This window comes from Budorcas taxicolor, chromosome 17 (genome assembly GCF_023091745.1).
Source record: "Budorcas taxicolor isolate Tak-1 chromosome 17, Takin1.1, whole genome shotgun sequence".
NCBI lineage: Eukaryota > Metazoa > Chordata > Mammalia > Artiodactyla > Bovidae > Budorcas > Budorcas taxicolor.
Genome location: NC_068926.1, coordinates 68,717,672 through 68,737,300, shown reverse-complemented (window position 1 = coordinate 68,737,300; position 19,629 = coordinate 68,717,672). Strand labels below are relative to the sequence as shown.

Genomic DNA, 19,629 nt, shown 5'->3' with positions numbered 1-19,629 from the left:
TTTTAAGTTGTTTGCATTTTTTTGCTATTGTAAATAATGCATTGAGGCGCCCCTTTACATATAAAACTTTTTGTACTAATAAAGAGCTTTTCTTTATTAAGTATAAATAGAATGTCTATACTTTGTAATTTAATCAAGATTTTTCTTAGGATATGGTATGTATATACGTTTTTCACCCTAGACATTTTATGGTTGTATCCCTTCCACCACGGTGACTTTTTCCGTGTGTACAGGAATTCTGGTGCTTTTGGGTGGCACATTTGCTTTGTTTTCTGTCAGAAAAGGTGGTATTTTTAATTCCTTGCAATTTCTGTTGTTGAGTATATTTTGTGCCTTTGGTCTACATTATGAATTTATTAAATACAGAGTCTGGATCTTAGGGAATTGGTTTCAGCTTTTTAGCACATGGGACAGGCCCATCACACCCCTTTCGAGTACGTAGCCTGCCCTTGGCTAAGCCACGAGAGTTCCATTCCTGTGGCTCTGACCTGGAATCCATCCCCACTCAGGCCAGTCTGTGGGCCTCATTCAGGTTCTGTAGTTGCTGGGTCCGTATGTTTGTGAAAGTTTTGGTTCTAGCCTCTGAGGCAAAAAATGGAGCAGGAGGTGACATGGGAGTATTCCCTAGTGGTTATGAGCATGGCCTCCGGAGCAGACAGGCCTGAATTCAGAGCCCAGCTCCATGCTTGCTCTTAGCTGGACGACCTTGGACAAGTTACCCACCTGCCTGAGCCTCGGTTTCCTCCTTCAGGGATTAGGAAGGTCCCCATCTTCCAGCGATTTTATAAAGGATTAAATGCCATAATGTTTATAAAAAGGTCTCCAAAGTGCCTGGCACGTAGTAAATGCTAGGTAAACATTAGCAGTTCATCATGACTGTGGTCATTAGGTAGAGTCTGGCGGTGAACAGGTGTGTTGGTGTGTCCCTGGGGAGCATCCCAGGACAGTGCCCTGTCCTCCCTCAACAGGCTGGCGGAGAAGTACCGAGAGTGCCTGTCCAACAAGGAGAAGATCCTCAAGGAGATTGAGGTGAAGAAGGAGTACCTGAGCAGCCTCCAGCCTCGTCTCAACAGCATCATGCAGGTAAGAGTCTCCCCACAGCCCGCCACCTCCTTGGCTTTTACTTGGCCTTCACCAGTGACCTCGGGCCACCAGCAGCCACATTGCCCTGTGGGTTTTGTCGGGTCTGTGAGCCTAGAGCACAGTGCAAGGATGGCCCCGTCTGCAGGCGCACAGCTGGCCTAGTAAGGTTGTGTCCTTTGTGGAGGAAGTGCAGGCAGGATGGGGTCAGGAGCGCATATACACGTTTACCTGGGTGTTTTCACCCAGCACCTCTTCAGGTGAAACACTGCCACAGACTGTAAGCAGAGTTTACTGTTGCATGACCTCCACCAGCCTGCAGTCTGCGAGGACCTACACTCGTGGGTGCTAGGTCCCATGACTGCACCTCAGGGGCCAACTGCTTCGTAGAGCTCTTACTCTGAAAAGAACTTCACTAGTATTGAAAGCCATCAGGTACCTCGGGAGGGAAAGTCCCCACTTTTTACCTGTAAAGTGCAATGTCTTTCTTTGTGGGTGACCTTATTTTTTGTTTGTGAAATCAGATTTGATTTAAATCTTTATAGTTTTATAAAGCAGGGTATATGGCTAATATGGAGGAACTTTGTAAAAGGACCCTAGAGAAATTAAAAATTCACTTTTGTAGGATTTGGCAAGATCTGTGTTTCCTCTCTCCAACTCTAGGTATAGAATTAACAGATACTTATATAGGACAAAAGTCAGAAACTTAAAGTTTTGGTTGTACTTAAATTTTTCCTGTTAACTGGAAGCACTCCAAATGTTCCTAAGTAGGGTGTAGGGTAAATAAATTCTTGTATGGTTCAGTCCTAACAGTTGTGATGGAAGTGTGGAAGAGCCTATTACTGACAGAGTAACTAGACATAAAGATCTGTTAAATTATGAAACAAAAAAATGCAGGTTGTAGAACATGGAGGATAATCTCATGTGTACACGTGCCTTCATTTACAGAGTATTGAATGGATGCGTAGTGTGCTAAGTCATCTGTGTGCTTAGAAAAGTGTGTTTTCACACCAGACCATTAATGGTTACCTTTGGTGGCTAGAAACTGGGAACTTTTGCCTTATAAACTTGAATACAACCTTTCAAAAAGAAGTACTCATATTACTTTAAAAAATTAATTTTACATAAAACCATACAGCTTGTAAATGTACATGCAGGTCAATAAATTTTCACCGTGTGCACATTTGTGAACGTTCTGTGTAATCAACACTCAGAATTGAGAAGAACATTACCAGTTTTCCAGAAATTACTTTATTCCCCTCACAGTCTGGGGAGACAGTGACTGCCACTGTGTACACATGGCGTATAGCTCCATTCATTTAGAACTTTTATTCGTCAGGTGTTTGTGTAGACGTTTACACACTTGACATTTAGGTACTTCATGTTTTCCTGAAGTTAGGGGAAATGGTATCTTTTTTTTTTCTTTAAAAAAAATTGGAATATAATTGTTTTACAATATTGTGTCAGTTTCTGCTGTACAATGTGAATCGGCTATACGTATACATATATCCCCTCCCTCACGAGTCTCCCTCCCACCCATCCCCCCATTCCACCCTGTGGAGGAATTGGAAGGCTTTAAGCAAATACTGAAAATGTATTTGCTCCACTCATGACAAAGGTTGGAAGCTAGGACAAGCATAACAAAGGTTATGAGCGTTCACCGAGTGCCCAAGACTGGGAACCGATGACGAAGGGTCATACGCCCGGCCTTGATGCTTCCTTCTGACCACCTGTTTGTGGGAGCAAGGACTGTTGTTTCACGATAAGAGTCCCTTTAGAGTTTTGCCAAAGCTATGTTATGGCTTGGGCGGTGGGAACTGTATTTTATGCTTAAATGCTTTGCTGTTTTATCGAGAAAGCCTACGTGCAAGTCTGCTTTATGCTCTGCTCCCTGAGACCATATATCTGCGAAGTGAAGTGAGTGAAGTTGCTCAGTTGTGTCCGACTCTTGGTGACCCCGTGGACTGTAGCCCACAAGGCTCCTCTGTCCATGGGATTCTCCAGGCAAGAATACTGGAGTGGGTTGCCATTTCCTTCTCCAGGGGAATCTTCCCAACCCAGGGACCGAACCCGGGTCTCCCACATTGCAGGCAGACGCTTTAACCTCTGAGCTACCAGCGAAGCTGGGTAATAAAATTTGTCAGTCCACTAGAGGCTGTCTCTCAGTGTTCCTCTCAGAGTGCAGCCCTCCGAGCCTTACACCACCCCTCTCGGTCATCACAGAGCGCTGAGCTGAGCTCCTTTGGTATCTTTTTTTAAAGTTCATTTTCTTATTGTTTGTCATTGCTGTCAACTTGATAAGGTTCCTGTGTGAACTGCCTACCAAAGAGAAAATCCCTTCTTCCGTTGCTTGCAGGCTTCCCTCCCGGTGCAGGAGTACCTGTTCATGCCCTTCGACCAGGCTCACAAGCAGTACGAGACAGCCAGACACTTGCCGCCTCCCCTCTATGTGCTCTTTGTCCAAGCCACTGCGTACGGGCAGGCCTGTGGTGAGTGTGGGGCGGGCAGGGGAGAGGGGCTGTGGGAGCAGCGGCCGAGGCCAGGGAGGCATCTGGAAGCACCGCCTGCCGAGGAAAGCTCCCGGGCCCTGCCCAGAAGCCCTCAGGTGACAGACGCTGCCTCCCCTCTGCACCACCCAGCATGGCTGCTTTGACCAGCTGGCCTGAGGCTGGACTAACCTGATGGGCACTCCAGGATGGATGGCTTTGAATCTCTGATGAGCCCGGCTGGTCGGCTGTTGGGTTCAGTGCCCAGGCAGCCTCTTCAGGCTCCCAAGCGCTTCCCCCATCAAGGCACGCTTGGCAGGTGGATCGGTGCCTTCCGCTCGCTTGAGGGAGAAGCTCGGTGAACACAGGTCCCAGCCAGCTCTCCCAGGCTTTCACCGCCATGCCCTGGAACAGGCCGCATGTCATCACAGTGAATTACCGGGGGAGAGGAGGTGTCCTTATTAAGCTTGAAGGCAGCCCGTGACTCCAGTAGGATTTGGGGATGTTTCTGGAGATCCTACCTCTTGCCTTCCTGCAGCTTTCCCCTGGCACCTAAACTTTTCTCCCCTCCCCCACCCCACCACCTCAGACACGCTGCATCGGTGCATGCCTGTCCTCCCAGCCGCGGCATCCACACATTACTGTCTCTCTTCTTGTGTCTTCCCGGTCCCTTTGATCCTCTCCTTCCCCTCTGTTCTCCCTCCTGTTTTCATCATCAGCTCATAGGAAATCTTCCCAGCCCCCTAGACAGGGTGAGTAATTTTCTTTTATTTTGTGTTTGAAATCCAGCCTGTTTTCATTCCCATTTTACTGTGGAATTCCAGGAGTAAACCAGTCAAAAGAACAGTCTGGCATTTGCCTGTGTTTGGTGGGGGCAGCCAGTTTCTTTGGGACGAGCTGTGGTGGTTCTTGCAGGGTTGTCAGTGATAAGCAGTGGTCAGCCACCTGGGAATACGTCAGTGGCCTGCCCCTTGGGGGAAGTCTGTCATCCTTCTTTACACTCTTGGGCAAACTCTTTTAGGCCCCCATTACTATGTTGCATCTCTGTACACCCCTTTGAATGGAGCAAGAAGGGCTCTAGCCTCTCTGACCTCTCAGCACCAGACGCAGAGTTCCACAAAGGCAGGTCCAGGCATCGCTCGGTGAGCTGTCAGGCCTGGTGCAGGGATCAGGATGCTTAGCTCTGTGGTAGACGGACCAAGCTCAGGTTGAATAGACTTGAATCCTAGTTTGTCTACTTGGCTATTGTATCTAACATCCCTGAGCCTTACTTTTCTCATCTGTAAATGGCTACAGTAATAGTATTTCTCCTGTAGGGTTGTTGTGAGGATTCAAAGTGAATTTTTTTCAGTAATTTCAAAATTAAAGTTATAGGTGTTAGCTCTTTCAGTCCTTATCAGCCAGCTGGGCAGCTCCCATCTGTCAAATCCGCATTTCACAGATGCTGAAACTGAGGCTCCAAGCAGTGACATAACTTCCCCAGTTGTGGGTTTGGGAGTTGGTTGGGTAGAGACTGAGGCCCGAGAGTAGACTGCAGGTTCCATCTTCCTCCCCACTGTCCTTCTTCCAATTAAATGTAACAGGCAGGTGCTGGGTGTTTGGTGTAGCACAGAAGAATAACTGAGGGGAGAGCCATTGTTCCTAGGACGTGAACAGTTACAGGGTCCAGATGAGAGCTTTTCTGATGGTTGGCAGAATTGTGCCATGTGGCTCTGGGCCATTGGCTTGGATTTCTGTGCCTTGGTGTAAACCTGAGGAGAGGATTCACACCTAGTCTCAGGTGATGCTTGGCCAGGAATCCGCACTTGGAGTCCTTGTTTTCGGTAAATGATGGAAAAAAGACCTAGGTTTCCTGCCTAGCTGCTCTGCAGCGGGAGAAAGGGCTTTTTGCCTTCCAGCCCCTGTCAGTAAGGAACTGTGACAGGTGCAGGCAGTGCGGCCCCAGGGTGGGCCTGCTGTGTGGCTGAGCTCCTTCCCTCAGCAGCTGTCACAGGCTGTTCTTTCTTGCTCCCAGATAAGATGTTGTCTGTGGCGATTGAAGGCAGCGTGGATGAGGCCAAGGCTCTGTTCAAGCCTCCCGAGGACTCCCAGGGTAAGTGGTGCTCAGGATCCTCTTCCACGTCCTCCTTTGCTGATTCCGGGGGCACCAGGTCCCCACCCAGGGCCGTCTCTGGTCTTGTGGAAATGAGCCGTACTGGTTCTGAGTGGCAGGGAGCTTGGCTTCAGTGTCTCAGTGCTCGGGGTAAACAGGAAAAAGCCCTGACTTTGGATTTCAGCCCTGCTTCTCACTAGCTCACGGTGCTGGGGAAACTCTTCAACGTTTGGAGCCTCAGTTCACTCAACTGTCAAAGCAAGATAGTGATAGCTCGTGTATCTAGGATTGTGATCTGGGTTAAAGGAAGTCGGGCATGTAGATCCCTCAGCATCACCCTCAGCACATGGCTTGTAATCCCCAGATGTATGAGCTGCTGCGGTTGTTCATGTTACTGTTATTGCTTCCACCACCAGCGGAGGACCTTAGGATGTCCCTAGGATGGCATTAAAAAGCGCTGGAAGAACTCAGGAGCGATGGGATTATAGGTTGTTATCCTTTTCCTTGCATTGCTGTACTGTACTAAGTGAGAAACAGCAGATTTATTATTTGTTCTAAGGAAATTCATTGACAAAAGCCTGAGCCCTTTAACACGCCCTGACCGAGGTGCTCTGGGGAGAATTGGGGGAGTCCCCTCATCCCCCAGCTGCCTTCCCTCTGTCACTGCAGACGATGAGAGCGACTCGGACGCCGAGGAGGAGCAGACCACGGTGAGAGCATGGGGCCTGCTAGCTGCCAGGTGCCATCCTCCCTGGAAGCAGAAGAGAGATGTGGAAGAGAGGGCGGCTGGGGTCCTGGCAGCCTGAGAGCTGAAGCACAGGTCCCAGTGCTGAAGCCCTGGGTGGCAGGGAGAGGGAAGGGGGGATTCCTGTGACGCGTGCTTAACCTGCTCAACTCCCTCCTTTGTCCAGAAACGCCGGCGACCCACACTGGGAGTTCAGCTAGACGACAAGCGCAAGGAGATGCTGAAGAGGCACCCGCTGTCTGTTCTGCTGGACCTGAAGTGCAAAGGTCTGGCTCTCCATAGTCTGGGCCATCTCATAACACCTAGGAGTACGGCCAGCTGCAGCCACCTGGGGTCTGGCAAGCCGATGCCCCCTTGCCTACGGAAAGATTCTGGTTTCATATTTCTGTTTTCCTTTATTGTTCTTCATGGAGTTTGACTTTATTTTCCCTTCCTGAATCATAACCCTAAAAACATAGCAAAACCATTAGACACATCAGGGACACTTGATGAAGCTACCATCTTTCTGAATTTGACAGGTCAGATACACAGAGCAAGTTGCCAAGAGTATGCAGCTTTTGACTAACATAATCAACTTGCTTAATTTAATACATACAAATAGAACTTTGTATTCTGCAGAGAATGTGGGTTTTGAAACTGGCTTCATATGGATACTGGAGCACATGATAAAACATCCCAGCGTGATAAGAGTTAGTGGTCAGACATAAGCTTCCCTCTCACCCCAGCCTCCCAGACCCTGGGCCTAGGTCTGAGTTCCAAGGGCAGCCATTGTGTTGGTTTTCTGTGTATTTTCAAGAAATAGTCTATGCAATAGTCAGTTCTTGACATCAGATGGCCAGAGTATTGGAGCTTCAGCTTTAGCATCAGTCCTTCCAATGAATATTCAGGATTGATTTCCTTTAGGATTGAGTGGTTTGATCTCCTTGCTGTCCAAGGGACTCTCGAGAGTCTTCTCCAGCACCACAGTTTGAAAACATCAGTTCTTCAGTGCTCAGCCTTCTTTATGGCCCAACTCTCATATCTGTACATGATTACTTCACCGGAGTGCAGTTTTGAAAATCAGAGTTAGTTTCATTGGTACTATACCATTAACTATAGAACTTACTCAGATGCCCCTGGTTTTTCCCCTAATGCCCTTTTCCTGTTCTCAGATTCAATCCAGGATCTCATGTGCATCTAGTCATTGTGCCCCTTAGTCTCCTCAAGTCTTTGCTTGTTTTTTATGACCTTGACACTTTGGAAGATGAGGTTTATGTATCATGTAGAAAGACTCTCAGTTTGGTCTTGTCTGATGTTTTCTGATTAGACTGAGGTTGTGGGTTTTGGAGAAAGCACACCACCGATAGAGTGTTCACCGTCCTGTGTTACCAGGGATCCATGGTATCACTGCGTCTTGGTACTAGTGACATTAACCCAGATCACTTGCTGACCTGGTGATCACTTGATCACTTCTTTTCCTTGTTGTTTTAGTTGGAAGCAGAGTCTGTATGTCCAGTCCACTCTCAAGGGAGGAAAATGAAGCTCCACTTCTTGGAGGGAGGAGGAGTAAAGAATTTGTAGAGACTTTTTTTAAGTCAATATTAAGTTGCCGTTGTTTTTGTGTGAAAGATCTTAAACGTCGTTGATTTTCTATGATTCTGTTGACTCCCTTCTAATGTCAGCTGATAAAGGATGTCTCTTTTCCTCGCCTCCAGATGACAGTGTGCTGCACCTGACTTTCTATTACCTCATGAACCTCAACATCATGACGGTGAAAGCCAAAGTGACCACCGCCACGGAGCTGATCACCCCCATCAGCGCAGGGTACCTCTGTGGGGCTGGCATGTGGGCGGGGGTGTGGCGGGTGCCTGCCTGCTGTGCTGTTCCTGGATCCTCTCTCACCTGACTCGGAGGGGTTCACAGCCGCACTGGCGTCTGCTGTCGCGTCCACACAGCCAGAAGTCCTGGCGCACTAAGGGTATATTTAGAAAGCACTCAACTGGCTGGAATCCGTGCAGTCTTCTTACTACACAGCCGATGACAGAAACGACTGCAGCCTGTTGTAAACTGAGTGGGTGGGCTCCAGCTTTTACACCAGTGGAAAGAGTGTGAACGTGAGACTTGGCAGACTTTACCAGGTTGACAGATTTAGGCCTCTCTTTCTCTTGTCTTTTTCTGTCCCAAGGGCCTGGGATTTTACTCTGCAGCTCAGCTCAATCCCAGGTTGTCCTTACCTGGTAGCAGCAGTGGGAAGAAGACTGGTGGGTGGGTTTTGAGAAGGGTGAGCAGAGGCACATAGAGGCAGCCACAGGGGGAGCATCCCCAGAAAGGCCCTGACCATGGCCGCTGGCCGTGGGAGGAAGGGAAGAGGACCAAGAGGGCCTGGGGGTGAAGGAGGCTCACCTGGCCTGGCTCGCCACCCAGCCCTGCCCCACTGAGTCCTCACGTCAGGTGTAGATAGCCTGGGAGGCACAGGGCTCTTCCCAGGGCTGCCCGAGGGTGGCTGCCGTCCACCCTGAGCTTAGTGTCCGTGCCCTCTCCTGGCTGCATCCTTGTCCCTGTGCTTGAGAGTGATGCTGGGCCATCCTGAGCACTGTGGGTGCTGTCCTCCCTGTTCCCACCTCACGCCAGCAGGGGGAGCCTGGGGCTGGCTTCTCCAGACCACCCAGTCGCACTGCTCAGCCAGAGGGCCCCTGTGGAGCTCCTTGGGTAAGCATTCTGCCTGCTCCCTTCTCAGACGCCCACCTGCTAAGCCCTGGGGCTGGACCCTGAAGACCTCTCCTCACCAGCCTCTGCACGTGCAGTCGCCTGCTCTTTAATGTCCATTGTTTTTACCAAATTCACTTGTCCTGAGCCACATGTTATGGGTGGAAATTTGTCAGAATTTGACCATTCCATCAGGTTTTGTCAATTTCAAGTCCCACTCTTGTGCAGTTTAACTGTTTTGTTTTGGTTGATTGAGTATATTAGTATCAGCCACTAAATATTGGCTAAAAGAGTGACAGTTACTGATTTTATAGCTAGTTCTCTGTAGCAGCGAAGGGGACAGAGACCCTTGGGGGTGGGGGTGATGCAGGGAAACTCTGGCATGACAGAGCAGTGCAGAGCAGTTTAGCCACAAACTGCCACTCTCCTGGGCCGAGTTCCCGGAGGCCTGCCGGGCTCAGGGCAGCAGGATCGGCCGTCTGCCTGAGTCTCTCCTGATGCTGCCCCTAGAAGGTGAAGGGGAGCTCCCACGGATGAAGGGAAAGATTGGGCCCTGTCTTCCTTTGTGATCAGATTACTCCATTCTGTGCCTGTGCTGTCTCTTCTCTGATCGTCACTCTCAATTACATGTTTAACCATTGTGAGTAGGTGGCATTGGCATCACCGTGTCTTTCTGCTTACAGCACTAGGTCACCTTGTCTCCAGTCTGTGTGATGTATCTTTTCTGGGAATATTCAAGGGGAGCTCTTTCTGTGTCCGCATGAGATGAGGTGAAGTGTGAGATAGGCAGAGCATCAGAGCTGCACACTGGGTCTCTTTGGGGTAGAAAAAATCTGTTCTGCTCCTATGAAAGTTCTGAGTGTTCCTATTTCTGGTGTCACAGGGTTTTGCTCCCTTGAGGAAAGGCTCTGGTCACTGTATACTTTTTGAAGGGATAGGTTTCTTTGGAAATTGGTGGTTAAAGGACTACCTTGGTGGTCCAATGGTTAAGACTCCATGCTTTCAAGGCAGGGGCCGGAGTTCCTCAACCAGAGATGGGATCTGCACCAGAAACAAACAAAAAAACCTGCAATTAAGAGTATTTCTGTCTTTGATGGAACAGTGTAAATCCTGGCTCCAGCGCTTTTCTAGCAGTGTCAGCTTGGGCTTGCTATATCTTTCAAAGCCTCGAGTTTCTCCTCCATAGAATGGAAATGCTAATCCTCCCTACTTCATAGGGTTGTGAGGACCTGATGACCTCAGGCATATACAGGGTCTAGACTGCAAGAAGCATTCAGTAAATGGTGGCTTTTCTCATCAGTGGGAGAGGGCGTTACCACCCCCAGATGGCCACGTCTGCATTGAGCCAAGGGCTTGGCCAGTGTTCTCATTGCAGTCTTTTCCCTCCTCCAGTGACTTGCTGTCTCCTGACTCAGTCCTCAGCTGCTTGTACCCTGGGGATCATGGAAAGAAGACTCCCAATCCAGCCAATCAGTATCAATTTGATAAAGTTGGGTGAGTCAGCAACATTTCCTCCTCTTCCAGCCTGTCCACTTCAGAGTTTCTCTGGTGACTCAAAGCAGGAGACCTGTTAGGACCAGAGGCCTTCAGGGGCTGGGGGTGGGGGATGGAGAAATGGTGGAGCGAGAGGGAGTGCTCCATCCAGAGAAGGGGACACCTGTCCTTTCTTGCTTATGAGGCCCTGGAGAAGGATGGGGAAGGGTGGAACGGTCCAAGCTCTGAGTGTGGTAAGAGATGTGTTTAACATTTTAGTTCTCTTGATGATTAAAATTTAGGAAATACTTTATAAATTGCTGGACTAATGAAAAGATAAGTATACTGCCTTTTTATTGAGATTTGCTAATGAGTTGAAGGCTGCCAGGGAAAAAGAGAAAATTGGCTCTAGGAGAGAGAAAATTCACAGCAGGGAACTGATGAACTTGAGAGACCTTGCTGGCGGCCCGGCCATGAGTGCGCTGAGCCTGCAGGACCGTTCTGTTAGGGGAGATGAAAGGGTGGGATGAGGCATATACCCTGGGACCACTGCAGAAGTGACTTCTAAACTCATTCCGTTCTGTGTTCTTTTCTGCAGCATCCTGACTTTGAGGGACTACGTACTTGACCTCGGTCACCCCTACTTGTGGGTGCAGAAGTTGGGTGGTCTTCACTTCCCCAAAGAGCAGCCTCAGGTGTGTCCACTGATTGAGTCCCCTTGGCTGAGGAGCCCTGTTCCTCTCCTTCTCTGCAGACTCCAGAAGGGCTTCTGATGGCCTCTGGGACTTTAAACTAGCAGAATGCCAGCCCTCTGGGCTGTGACCTGTCCTCCTTCACTCTAAAGTGTCCAAGGCCTCCAAGTGTTTAGGTGTCTTTTGCTTTCACCCTGAGCCTATTACGCCCCCCCCAGGTCAAAGTAACTGGGATCCTTGCCCTGCGTATCCCGTGGCTCCCGGTGCTACTACCCCTTGGTCTTATGTACGAAGGTGCCAGAAATGAACCCCAGGGCAATGGGCACCTCAGCAGAAGCCTTCCTTTCCCCCAGCCTCTCCAGATCCCAGCAGCTTGAATCATTCCTGCCGGGACTTGGTCTCTGGCCCCACTTCAGGGAGACCCTGCTACCCCAGAAGACATCTACGCCAGGACGTGGGTGCTCCTGGCCGCCACAGGCAGGCAGGCCCTGGGAGAGGGGTGGCAGGAGGAGGGCACAGGGAGCACTCACGCGTGTGCTGTGCTCTGCCACCCACAGCACACTGTGATCACAGACCACTCGCTGAGCGCCAGTCACATGGAGACCACCATGAAACTGCTGAAGACCAGGGTGCAGTCCCGCCTCGCCCTCCACAAGCAGTTTGCCTCCCTGGGTAAGTGGTGTTAGTCGGGGTTGTGGCCTGAGCCGCTCAGCACAAGCACAAAGAGCACGGAGCCCTGCGGTCAGAGGTCTGGAATCCTGATGACAAAGTCAGCTGGCTCCCTGGCTCTTGCTGAAGAGAGGTGTCAGCTGGGCCACTGGGGAGAGCTCTAGGCCGCCAAGCAGAGGTGTGAGCTCCCCACAGGGCTACAAGGCTGCCTCGGCCCGCCCAAAGCCTTTTGGGGCCCCAACTTACTAGATTGGTCGGGAGCACTTGTGCTAGGTCAGCGCGTGGCAGACTTTACTGTGCATTTTAACAGGAACCTCATTCACTCGGGGTCTCCACTATAGTGCTGGGAAAGGAACCACAAGCACAAGACAGAGCCCTGCTTCTGCGGAGCTTACGCTTAGCTTGCTTGAATACAGCAGTCCAGTAACCCACGCCTCCTCCTTCCCCGTCCCCTGAGCTGACATCCTCCAGGCCGGGGCTGAGCCCGGGGTTCACCGTAAGCTCCCAAGTGGTTCTGATGAGCCCTTGACCAAGATGGTGGCCACGTGGGGGCTTCTCTTTTATTCGTTCTGTGAACACCTGTCACAGCCTGTCGGGTGCAAGGCACCAGTGGGAGAGGGTTAAGATCTTTCCAGCCTGAAAAAGGCCACTGTCAGGGCTTCCCTGGTGGTCCAGTGGTTAAGACTTCGCCTTCCATCGCAGAGGGTGCAGGTTCTATCTCTGACCAGGGAGCCAAGATCCCGCATGGCTTGCAGCCAAAAATCCAAAACAAAACAGAAGCCATATTATAACAAACTCAATAAGGACCTTAAAAGTGATCCACATCAAAAATAAATAAAAGAGCCACTGTCAGGAAAGGCTTTGAGTTCCCAGCACCCATCTGGAGGCCCCACATGGACTCTGGTTTCTCCAGGCTCCCCATCAGCACTGTGGAGTTTGTTTTGTCCTGGGGTTGGATGATTGTCATCCTGGATAGCGTGTACCATGTTGGCATATTTGTTTATTGAAACACCAGCAGGAATTCGCCCTGGAGCAGCCCTGCTGCTCTTCTCCCTTAGAGGAACTGGCACAGAAGACTTTAGTCCTTCCTCCTACAAGGTCAGCTGTGAGAACGGCCCTCTTGGCTATTTGATCTAATTAACAGTCACTGCCACAGAGGCTCCTTGTCGGTTCTGGCGGCAGGGTGTTTTTCGTTTGCATTAAGGATGAAGCGCTGTGGATGCTGGGGCTGGGTCCTGCCACGTGCACGAGCGCTGGGCGAAGGTCAGGTTGACGTGCCTCCATTCCTGGCGCGTGTTGACGTGAGCACCGAGCGTACCTGGACAGGTGGCAGGGCCATCTGAGCCTTTCAGAGGGTGCCGGTTACCCAGCTGTGGCGGCCGATTTCCGCCTGTGACGCCCTCTGTCCTGCTCTCTTAGAGCACGGCATTGTCCCGGTCACCAGCGACTGCCACTACCTCTTCCCTGCAAAGGTCGTCTCTCGCCTGGTGAAGTGGGTGACGATTGCCCATGAGGACTACACGGTAGGTGTGTGGGGGGGGCGGAGGGGCGGGGACAGGCCACTGTTGCTGTCCTGGGGACTGCAGACCCGAGTCTCCTTTCTGCTGCTCCTCCTTCTGAAGGGTGGGGCAGTCTGACAAGAGGCGCCAACAGCTCACCCTCCCCCTCCTTGGTGACTTCCAGGAGCTGCATTTCACCAAAGACATTGTGGAGGCGGGACTGGCCGGGGACACCAATCTCTACTACATGGCACTTGTGGAGAGGGGCACAGGTAACCACTCTGCCGACTGGCTCTAGGTGAGGGGAGCCGCTGAGAATCAAACCTTCCTGGGAGCTGGCCCGAGGAAGCTAAAGATCTGGACTCCTGCCTCGGGGACTCAGCAGTCTCGGCTGAGAGGCAGCGTTCAGCCAGGACTTGTACTGCAACAGTCCCATCCTCAGCTAATCGTCACCACGGTCCGGCGCTGGTGACCTACCTGCTCTGTAGATGATGCTCAGTCACACACCCAGTCAGATCTCTGAGCCTGAGTTCTTAGCCCCTTTGCTTCATCACCCTTTAGAATCAGAGACCTGCTCGTCCTCTCTTCAAGGTAGGGCTGTCACTCTAAAGCTGTGAAGTGCAGGACTCTCCTCCCTCTTTGCAGTCCCTACGCTCACTTGGGGAGGCATTGAGAGCTCTGATTCCTCACTGCTGTCCTGGCATCTGATCGGCCAGGGCTTCCAGCTGGACCCACCCCGATGGCACCTGTGGGGCTGTCGTCCAGCCCCAGCCTCTGTGGGTCTGGCCCACCCCAGAGGCTCAGTGCCAAGGCTGCAGGGCAGAGGGAGTTGTCTGTAGTTCCAAGATAGTATGAGAAATGAAAGGTTACACTCTTTGATGTTCATGATTCTTTACCCGTGTCTTCACTTTTCATGTTTTTAGAAATATTCTGAGGAAATTAGATAACTTCAGATACAGTGGAGGCTCCTTGATCCCACTTCATTCTCACCCTCGTGATGGGTGACTGCTGTTTGGAATTTTGCATTCACTTTCTGTCTTCTCTCCTTTTAAAAAATATTCAAACCTCATCCCCAAACAACGCAGAGTGCTGTTTTCAAAGGGCACAGAAAACTATGCATCCAAGAAATTTCCAAAGCCCCAAGGGTGGGAAATCATTGGAAGACATCACTTTTGCTTCCTGGATGAGGGGAACAGAGCTTGGAAAAATAACAAATATCCTGTATTCATACAAAGGATGAATGTGATCATTTAAATTTTTATTAGATGTGTTGTAATAGAATTTGAAAATTTGAGAGTGAACTTTAAATGAATAAGTGGACAACAATTTCATAGTATGGATTAAAAACAAAAAAATTGGTGGACAAGAGATCAACCCAGAAATACATTCAAAACTATTATGACAGAAACAACAGTAAAATGTCACTTTTCAATAAATGTTGCGACTGTCAGGGTAGAGTTATCTTATCCTACACTCTCTTGTTCTCTATTAATTTATTTGAATTACTAGTGGGTGAGCATTCATTCCCTCCGTTCCCATAAGTAATGAAAAAAGGGTGGCTAAGCACTTAGCTCATTGATGGAGAGGGTATCGTATTGAAAAAGACAAAGGCTGTTACCAGAGAAAAAATAAGTATGTATGTTAAAAAATACAAATTTCTCATTTAATGATTATGAACACAGCTTTGGCACCAGGTAGCTCTAGTTAAACTCAGCACTGCTGTTTTGCGGCTGTTTAATGATTTTTAGGAAGTTTCTGTCAGAGCCTCAGTTTCTTTAACTGTGAAATGGGATGAGACTCGTTATCAGAATGAAATAAAATGTGGGTGAAAAGGGCTCAGCACTGTGCGCAGAAAACAGTAGGTGCTCAGTAAATGCTGGTTATCAAAAAGCTTCACGTAACGAAATAGATAAAAATAAAGAACAGAATAGAGAAAATATATTTGACTATAATGTGATGTCTAGTACATAATATTGTTGAAAAGAAAAACAGATAGGGCACTTTAAGGGAAAATCCTTAACCTGCTGGCAAATAAATGCCAGGTAAAACAGACTTCTGTCAAAGTAGTAAATAGAACTGGGCTAACCAGACTCAGGACTCCTCACGTTTCTGTGTCCTGAGGCCTAGTCACAGGACCTCACCTTCTGCAGCCTGACAGTACCACTTTGGAGTTTCTAGGCGGAAAGTAAAAGTTGGTAGCAGAATGTGCTCTGAGCACCTGGACTAATGTGAGACACAGAGCTGGCCTCAGGGTTCCAGCGGGGAGGTGGTCGTGGCTGGCAAGCCGGCTCTCAACTGTGTTTTCCTCCTCTCCCCACCTTTCCCAGCTAAGCTCCAGGCTGCTGTGGTGCTGAACCCTGGCTACTCATCCATCCCACCCATTTTTCAGCTCTGTCTGAACTGGAAAGGGGAGAAAACCAACAACAACGATGACAATATTCGGGTAAGGTCCTCGGAGGGTGATGGGAGGAGCAGGGAGAGCCTCCTTGGGCCGGGGTTGGGGGCGAGGGGGGCATAACCGGTGGTAGCTGGGGGCTTGGGCGTTGACGAAGTTCCAGGGCAGATGCTGCTGGGATTGTAGAATGTGCTAGAGACTGCAAGGTGTAGTGAAGGGCTCAGACCCCCCTTACTAGCCTGGGGTCCACAGGTTCACCCTGCTTATAAAACAGGGCTAATACAAAGACGAGCCTTGAAAGGTCGTTTCAGGCTTATGTGGAAATGTAAAATGCACAGGAACGAGACAGGGTGTGAAATCGTTGCCCGTGTTAATTACTGTTATGCCCATGGATCTGACTCCATAGCCGAGGAGCACACTTTGAACCCTAACGCTTTCCCATTTGGATCTGATCTTGAGATTCTTCCTCTGTCCATCTTGCTCTTTTTGGCTGTGGATATGCAAGGCAGGAAATGTTCCAGGTCAGGATCAGGAAGACTCCATTGTCTTGAGGAGCGGGCGCCTCAGGACAAGCCAGCCTGGCTTTATCTGCAGGGGCCCAGGCTCGGTTCACATGAAACCATGAGACCCAGCTGGCCTACAAGTGGTGCTGAGTTTCTGGCTTCTGCCGCACCCACCCCCCCCACCCCGCTGTAGGCCATGGAGAGCGAGGTCAACGTGTGCTACAAGGAGCTGTGCGGCCCGCGGCCTGGCCACCAGCTTCTGACCAACCAGCTGCAGCGCCTGTGCGTGCTGCTGGACGTCTACCTGGAGACGGAGAGCCATGACGACAGCGTGGAGGGGCCCAAGGAGTTTCCCCAGGAGAAGATGTGTCTGCGGCTTTTCAGGTGAGGGACAGGGCCCCGGGACCTCCAGCCCTGCCTCTCACAGGGACGCGGGGCAGAGAGAGCCTGGCACAGAGGGCACACGTGTCCTCGGGTGCTCTGGTCTCCTTTCACTGTGGAAATTAACACCTTGCTGCCAGATTTCCGGAGAGAGCTCACTTCCTCCTTCCTAAAACTTGCCCTGGGGCCCCTGCCCTATCAGCCCAGCCCAGTCCAGTTAGTTGTTCATCACGCATACACCCCAGAGGTGGGCCTCATGCTGCGTGAGCAAGAGGACTTGACTAAACTTTCCTTTCTCTGCTTTCTGTGGGAGCCAGTAGATTTGTTTTTTCTGATTCAAATGAAGTTTGTAAACTACAGAGAACACAGGGATGTCCTCAATAGATGGAGGCTATAGGCCTGTATACAGACTAGACATGTCTCCCACCAGTCCCCAGAGTCTGCTGTACTCCCTACAGTGCTCCCACGTCCAGGAGGATCACAGCTGTAGGCAGTCGGGCGTCAAAGAGGAGCCAGGTGTGAAATAACGCACACAGTGCAGACCTCCGCTGTCCCGCTCATCATCTGGGTGACTCAAAGAGCCACTTCAGCTCAGCTCTGAGCCTTTCCCAAAGGCTGAAATGGAAGCATTACCTTCTAACTCATGACGAAGCAGAGGTAGTTCACGTAGGCCTCCCAAAATGGATCTTGGCACAGACGGAGCCTCAGAAAATGCCCACAGGCGCTGGCGGCTTGGTATTTAGTGTGTCTGCAGGCCCCGCACTTCTGGCTGCTTTTCCTTCCGCTTTGGTGTCGGGTCTTTTCCTTCCCTTTCATCCCTTAACTCATGGTCTTGTTCTTTGAGTCAGTTTCAGAATCCCAGAGCCCACACTCCTCAGGCATTCCTTCCCTTTGGGGCAGGGGGCTGGGGAGGAATGGTGTCACAAAGGGCTGTAGTGTGTATCCAAGGAGGACATCGCTGTGTTCTCTGACAGTCTGGAAGGTGCCTTGCCTGCCTTCACCTTCTCACACCGCCAGCCTGCGCCCCTGGAGGCTGTCCCACATCCTCCTGCCTCCGTCTGGCACCTCCACCTGGCCTGGCTTCTTGTGCTAGCTGATAATAACCAGCTCCAGCCCCACCGTGGCTGCGAGGTGGCGCTGACGGCTAGGTGGCGGTGTGTTCTGGGACTTGCTGTCCCTGGTCTGTCTGTCTGAAACCTCAGCTCTTCCCCGCGCCCCGCCTGCTGTAGCACATTTCCAGGGTGGGAATTCTCACTCAGCCACTGTCTGTCCTTTGCTGTCTAGTGGTTCCCACAGGACCCGTTTCCTGAACTGCTTTGTTCCCCAGGCTGTGCTCGTCTGTCATTGTGTCCTGGGAAGGTGCTCCTTTGGCTGCCCAGATCCAGTTAATTCCATAACTGATGAGATGTGGGATGTGAGATTCTTGGTGTGGAGTCCTCCTGACCACTGGGATCAGGTCAAGGGCCTGGGCTGCAAAGGGCTGGCCTGGGCCGCAGGAGACTCGAGGTCTGGCTCTGCCCGGGGCTGGCTGCCTTCAGGCTGTGGGGTCTCCATCAGCTGTATGCCTCAATTTACCTGACTCGACACTGTACCCTTCTGGTGTTGGGAAGGTTCATGACATCATTTTAAGAAAAGACTTTGGGGCCAGAACAGCCTGGATTCAGATTGCAGCTGCTGCCTGTGTGATCAGGGTCTGAAGCTCTTGAGCTTCAGATTCCTCATCAGTAAAACTATATCCAGTCAGGTGGTGTTGGGAGCATGAAATTAAACCAGGGGAGCCTGTCAAGTGCCAAGCATGGTGCAGGCAGAGTAAGCCCTCCTTTAAGTCCATTCTGTGCAGTGTGGCAAAAAAAAAAAAAGATATACAGATCTCCTCCCTCTGGCAAACACCTACACTGCCTCTCACCCTCCCTCCCTCAGACCAAGATCCAAGGTGTCACCTTCTGGTTACCACTGAATGTCAGTCACAGGCAGAAGAATGAAAGAGGCCCTTTAGCTGGACATTGTTCACCATGGAGTTGTGTGGAAAAGAACCCTGTGTGAACTTTTTGCCCAGGGGCCCAAGACGAGCTGAAGCACCTAAATGTCACAAGGTCCAGGCTTTGGCTATGATTGTTAGCCTCTTGTGCCAGCAGGCTTTAGCATCAGACCTGGTTTTGAATTTGGTCTGTGAGACTTTCTGGCTGTCTAATATCAGGTAGGTCACATCCCTAAGCCTGCATCTTCATTTAAAATCTTTGAAATGATAGAAATAGCATCTCTGAAGTAGCAAGTATAAACGCAAGGCCCTTGGCAGGCACTTAGTACAGATTCTTTTCCCACGTAAACTCCTACCTGCATGGGAATCTCCCTACAAAAGAGGATTTTCAGGTTATATTTTTTTAATCATAGACATGAATAAAACATATTTGTTGTTAAACATAAAAACAGCAACAAACTGTTGCATAAAAACACTGTAAACAGTGAGGGTGCCCAAGCCCCCTGTCCCCTAAAGTGCCCGTCGTCAGTGGGCACTTCCGGGCTTGTGTGGGCACGTCATGCCTTCGGGGGCACATGAAGACGTTTTTTCAGAACCGCTGTCACACCTTTCATACTGTTGTGCAGTGTGCTTTCCTTACACCAGTCTCGTATTCTCCCTTAACAGCTTTGTAGTAGTCCCTTGTGTGGATGCATTCATTATATCAGCCCAAAGTTATGGTGTTAACTGGCCTCCCTTCTCCTGTTTTTCTAGGGGTCCCAGCAGGATAAAGCCATTTAAATATAACCACCCTCAAGGATTCTTCAGCCATCGTTGACGTCGCTCTCGGCCTGCTTCCCCGCAGACCCTAAGTGCTGCGCCTCTGCTTCCGGTTCCGGCGCACACGTGGCTCTTGATAGTCTCCTGGGACAGGTTTTCTATTTGTAGCCTATTAAAATGTCACCTGACTAA

At 50.4% G+C, this 19,629-nt stretch overlaps 1 protein-coding gene across 3 annotated transcripts in view; it reads left to right on the top strand.

Annotated features, from left to right (window-relative positions):
• THOC5 (THO complex subunit 5) overlaps positions 1-19,629 on the top strand; it is a 29,042-nt gene extending 9,413 nt beyond the window's left edge. For all 3 annotated transcript variants that reach the window (XM_052654406.1, XM_052654405.1, XM_052654407.1), the window contains 15 exons: positions 969-1,083; positions 3,437-3,569; positions 4,286-4,318; positions 5,581-5,658; positions 6,328-6,368; positions 6,570-6,669; positions 8,098-8,206; positions 10,481-10,582; positions 11,160-11,256; positions 11,811-11,925; positions 13,342-13,445; positions 13,606-13,693; positions 15,749-15,864; positions 16,513-16,703; positions 19,432-19,629. In XM_052654406.1, the coding sequence (XP_052510366.1) occupies positions 969-1,083; positions 3,437-3,569; positions 4,286-4,318; positions 5,581-5,658; positions 6,328-6,368; positions 6,570-6,669; positions 8,098-8,206; positions 10,481-10,582; positions 11,160-11,256; positions 11,811-11,925; positions 13,342-13,445; positions 13,606-13,693; positions 15,749-15,864; positions 16,513-16,703; positions 19,432-19,495 (1,486 nt within the window). In that variant the 3' untranslated portion in view covers positions 19,496-19,629. The remainder of the gene's footprint in view (positions 1-968; positions 1,084-3,436; positions 3,570-4,285; positions 4,319-5,580; positions 5,659-6,327; positions 6,369-6,569; positions 6,670-8,097; positions 8,207-10,480; positions 10,583-11,159; positions 11,257-11,810; positions 11,926-13,341; positions 13,446-13,605; positions 13,694-15,748; positions 15,865-16,512; positions 16,704-19,431) is intronic.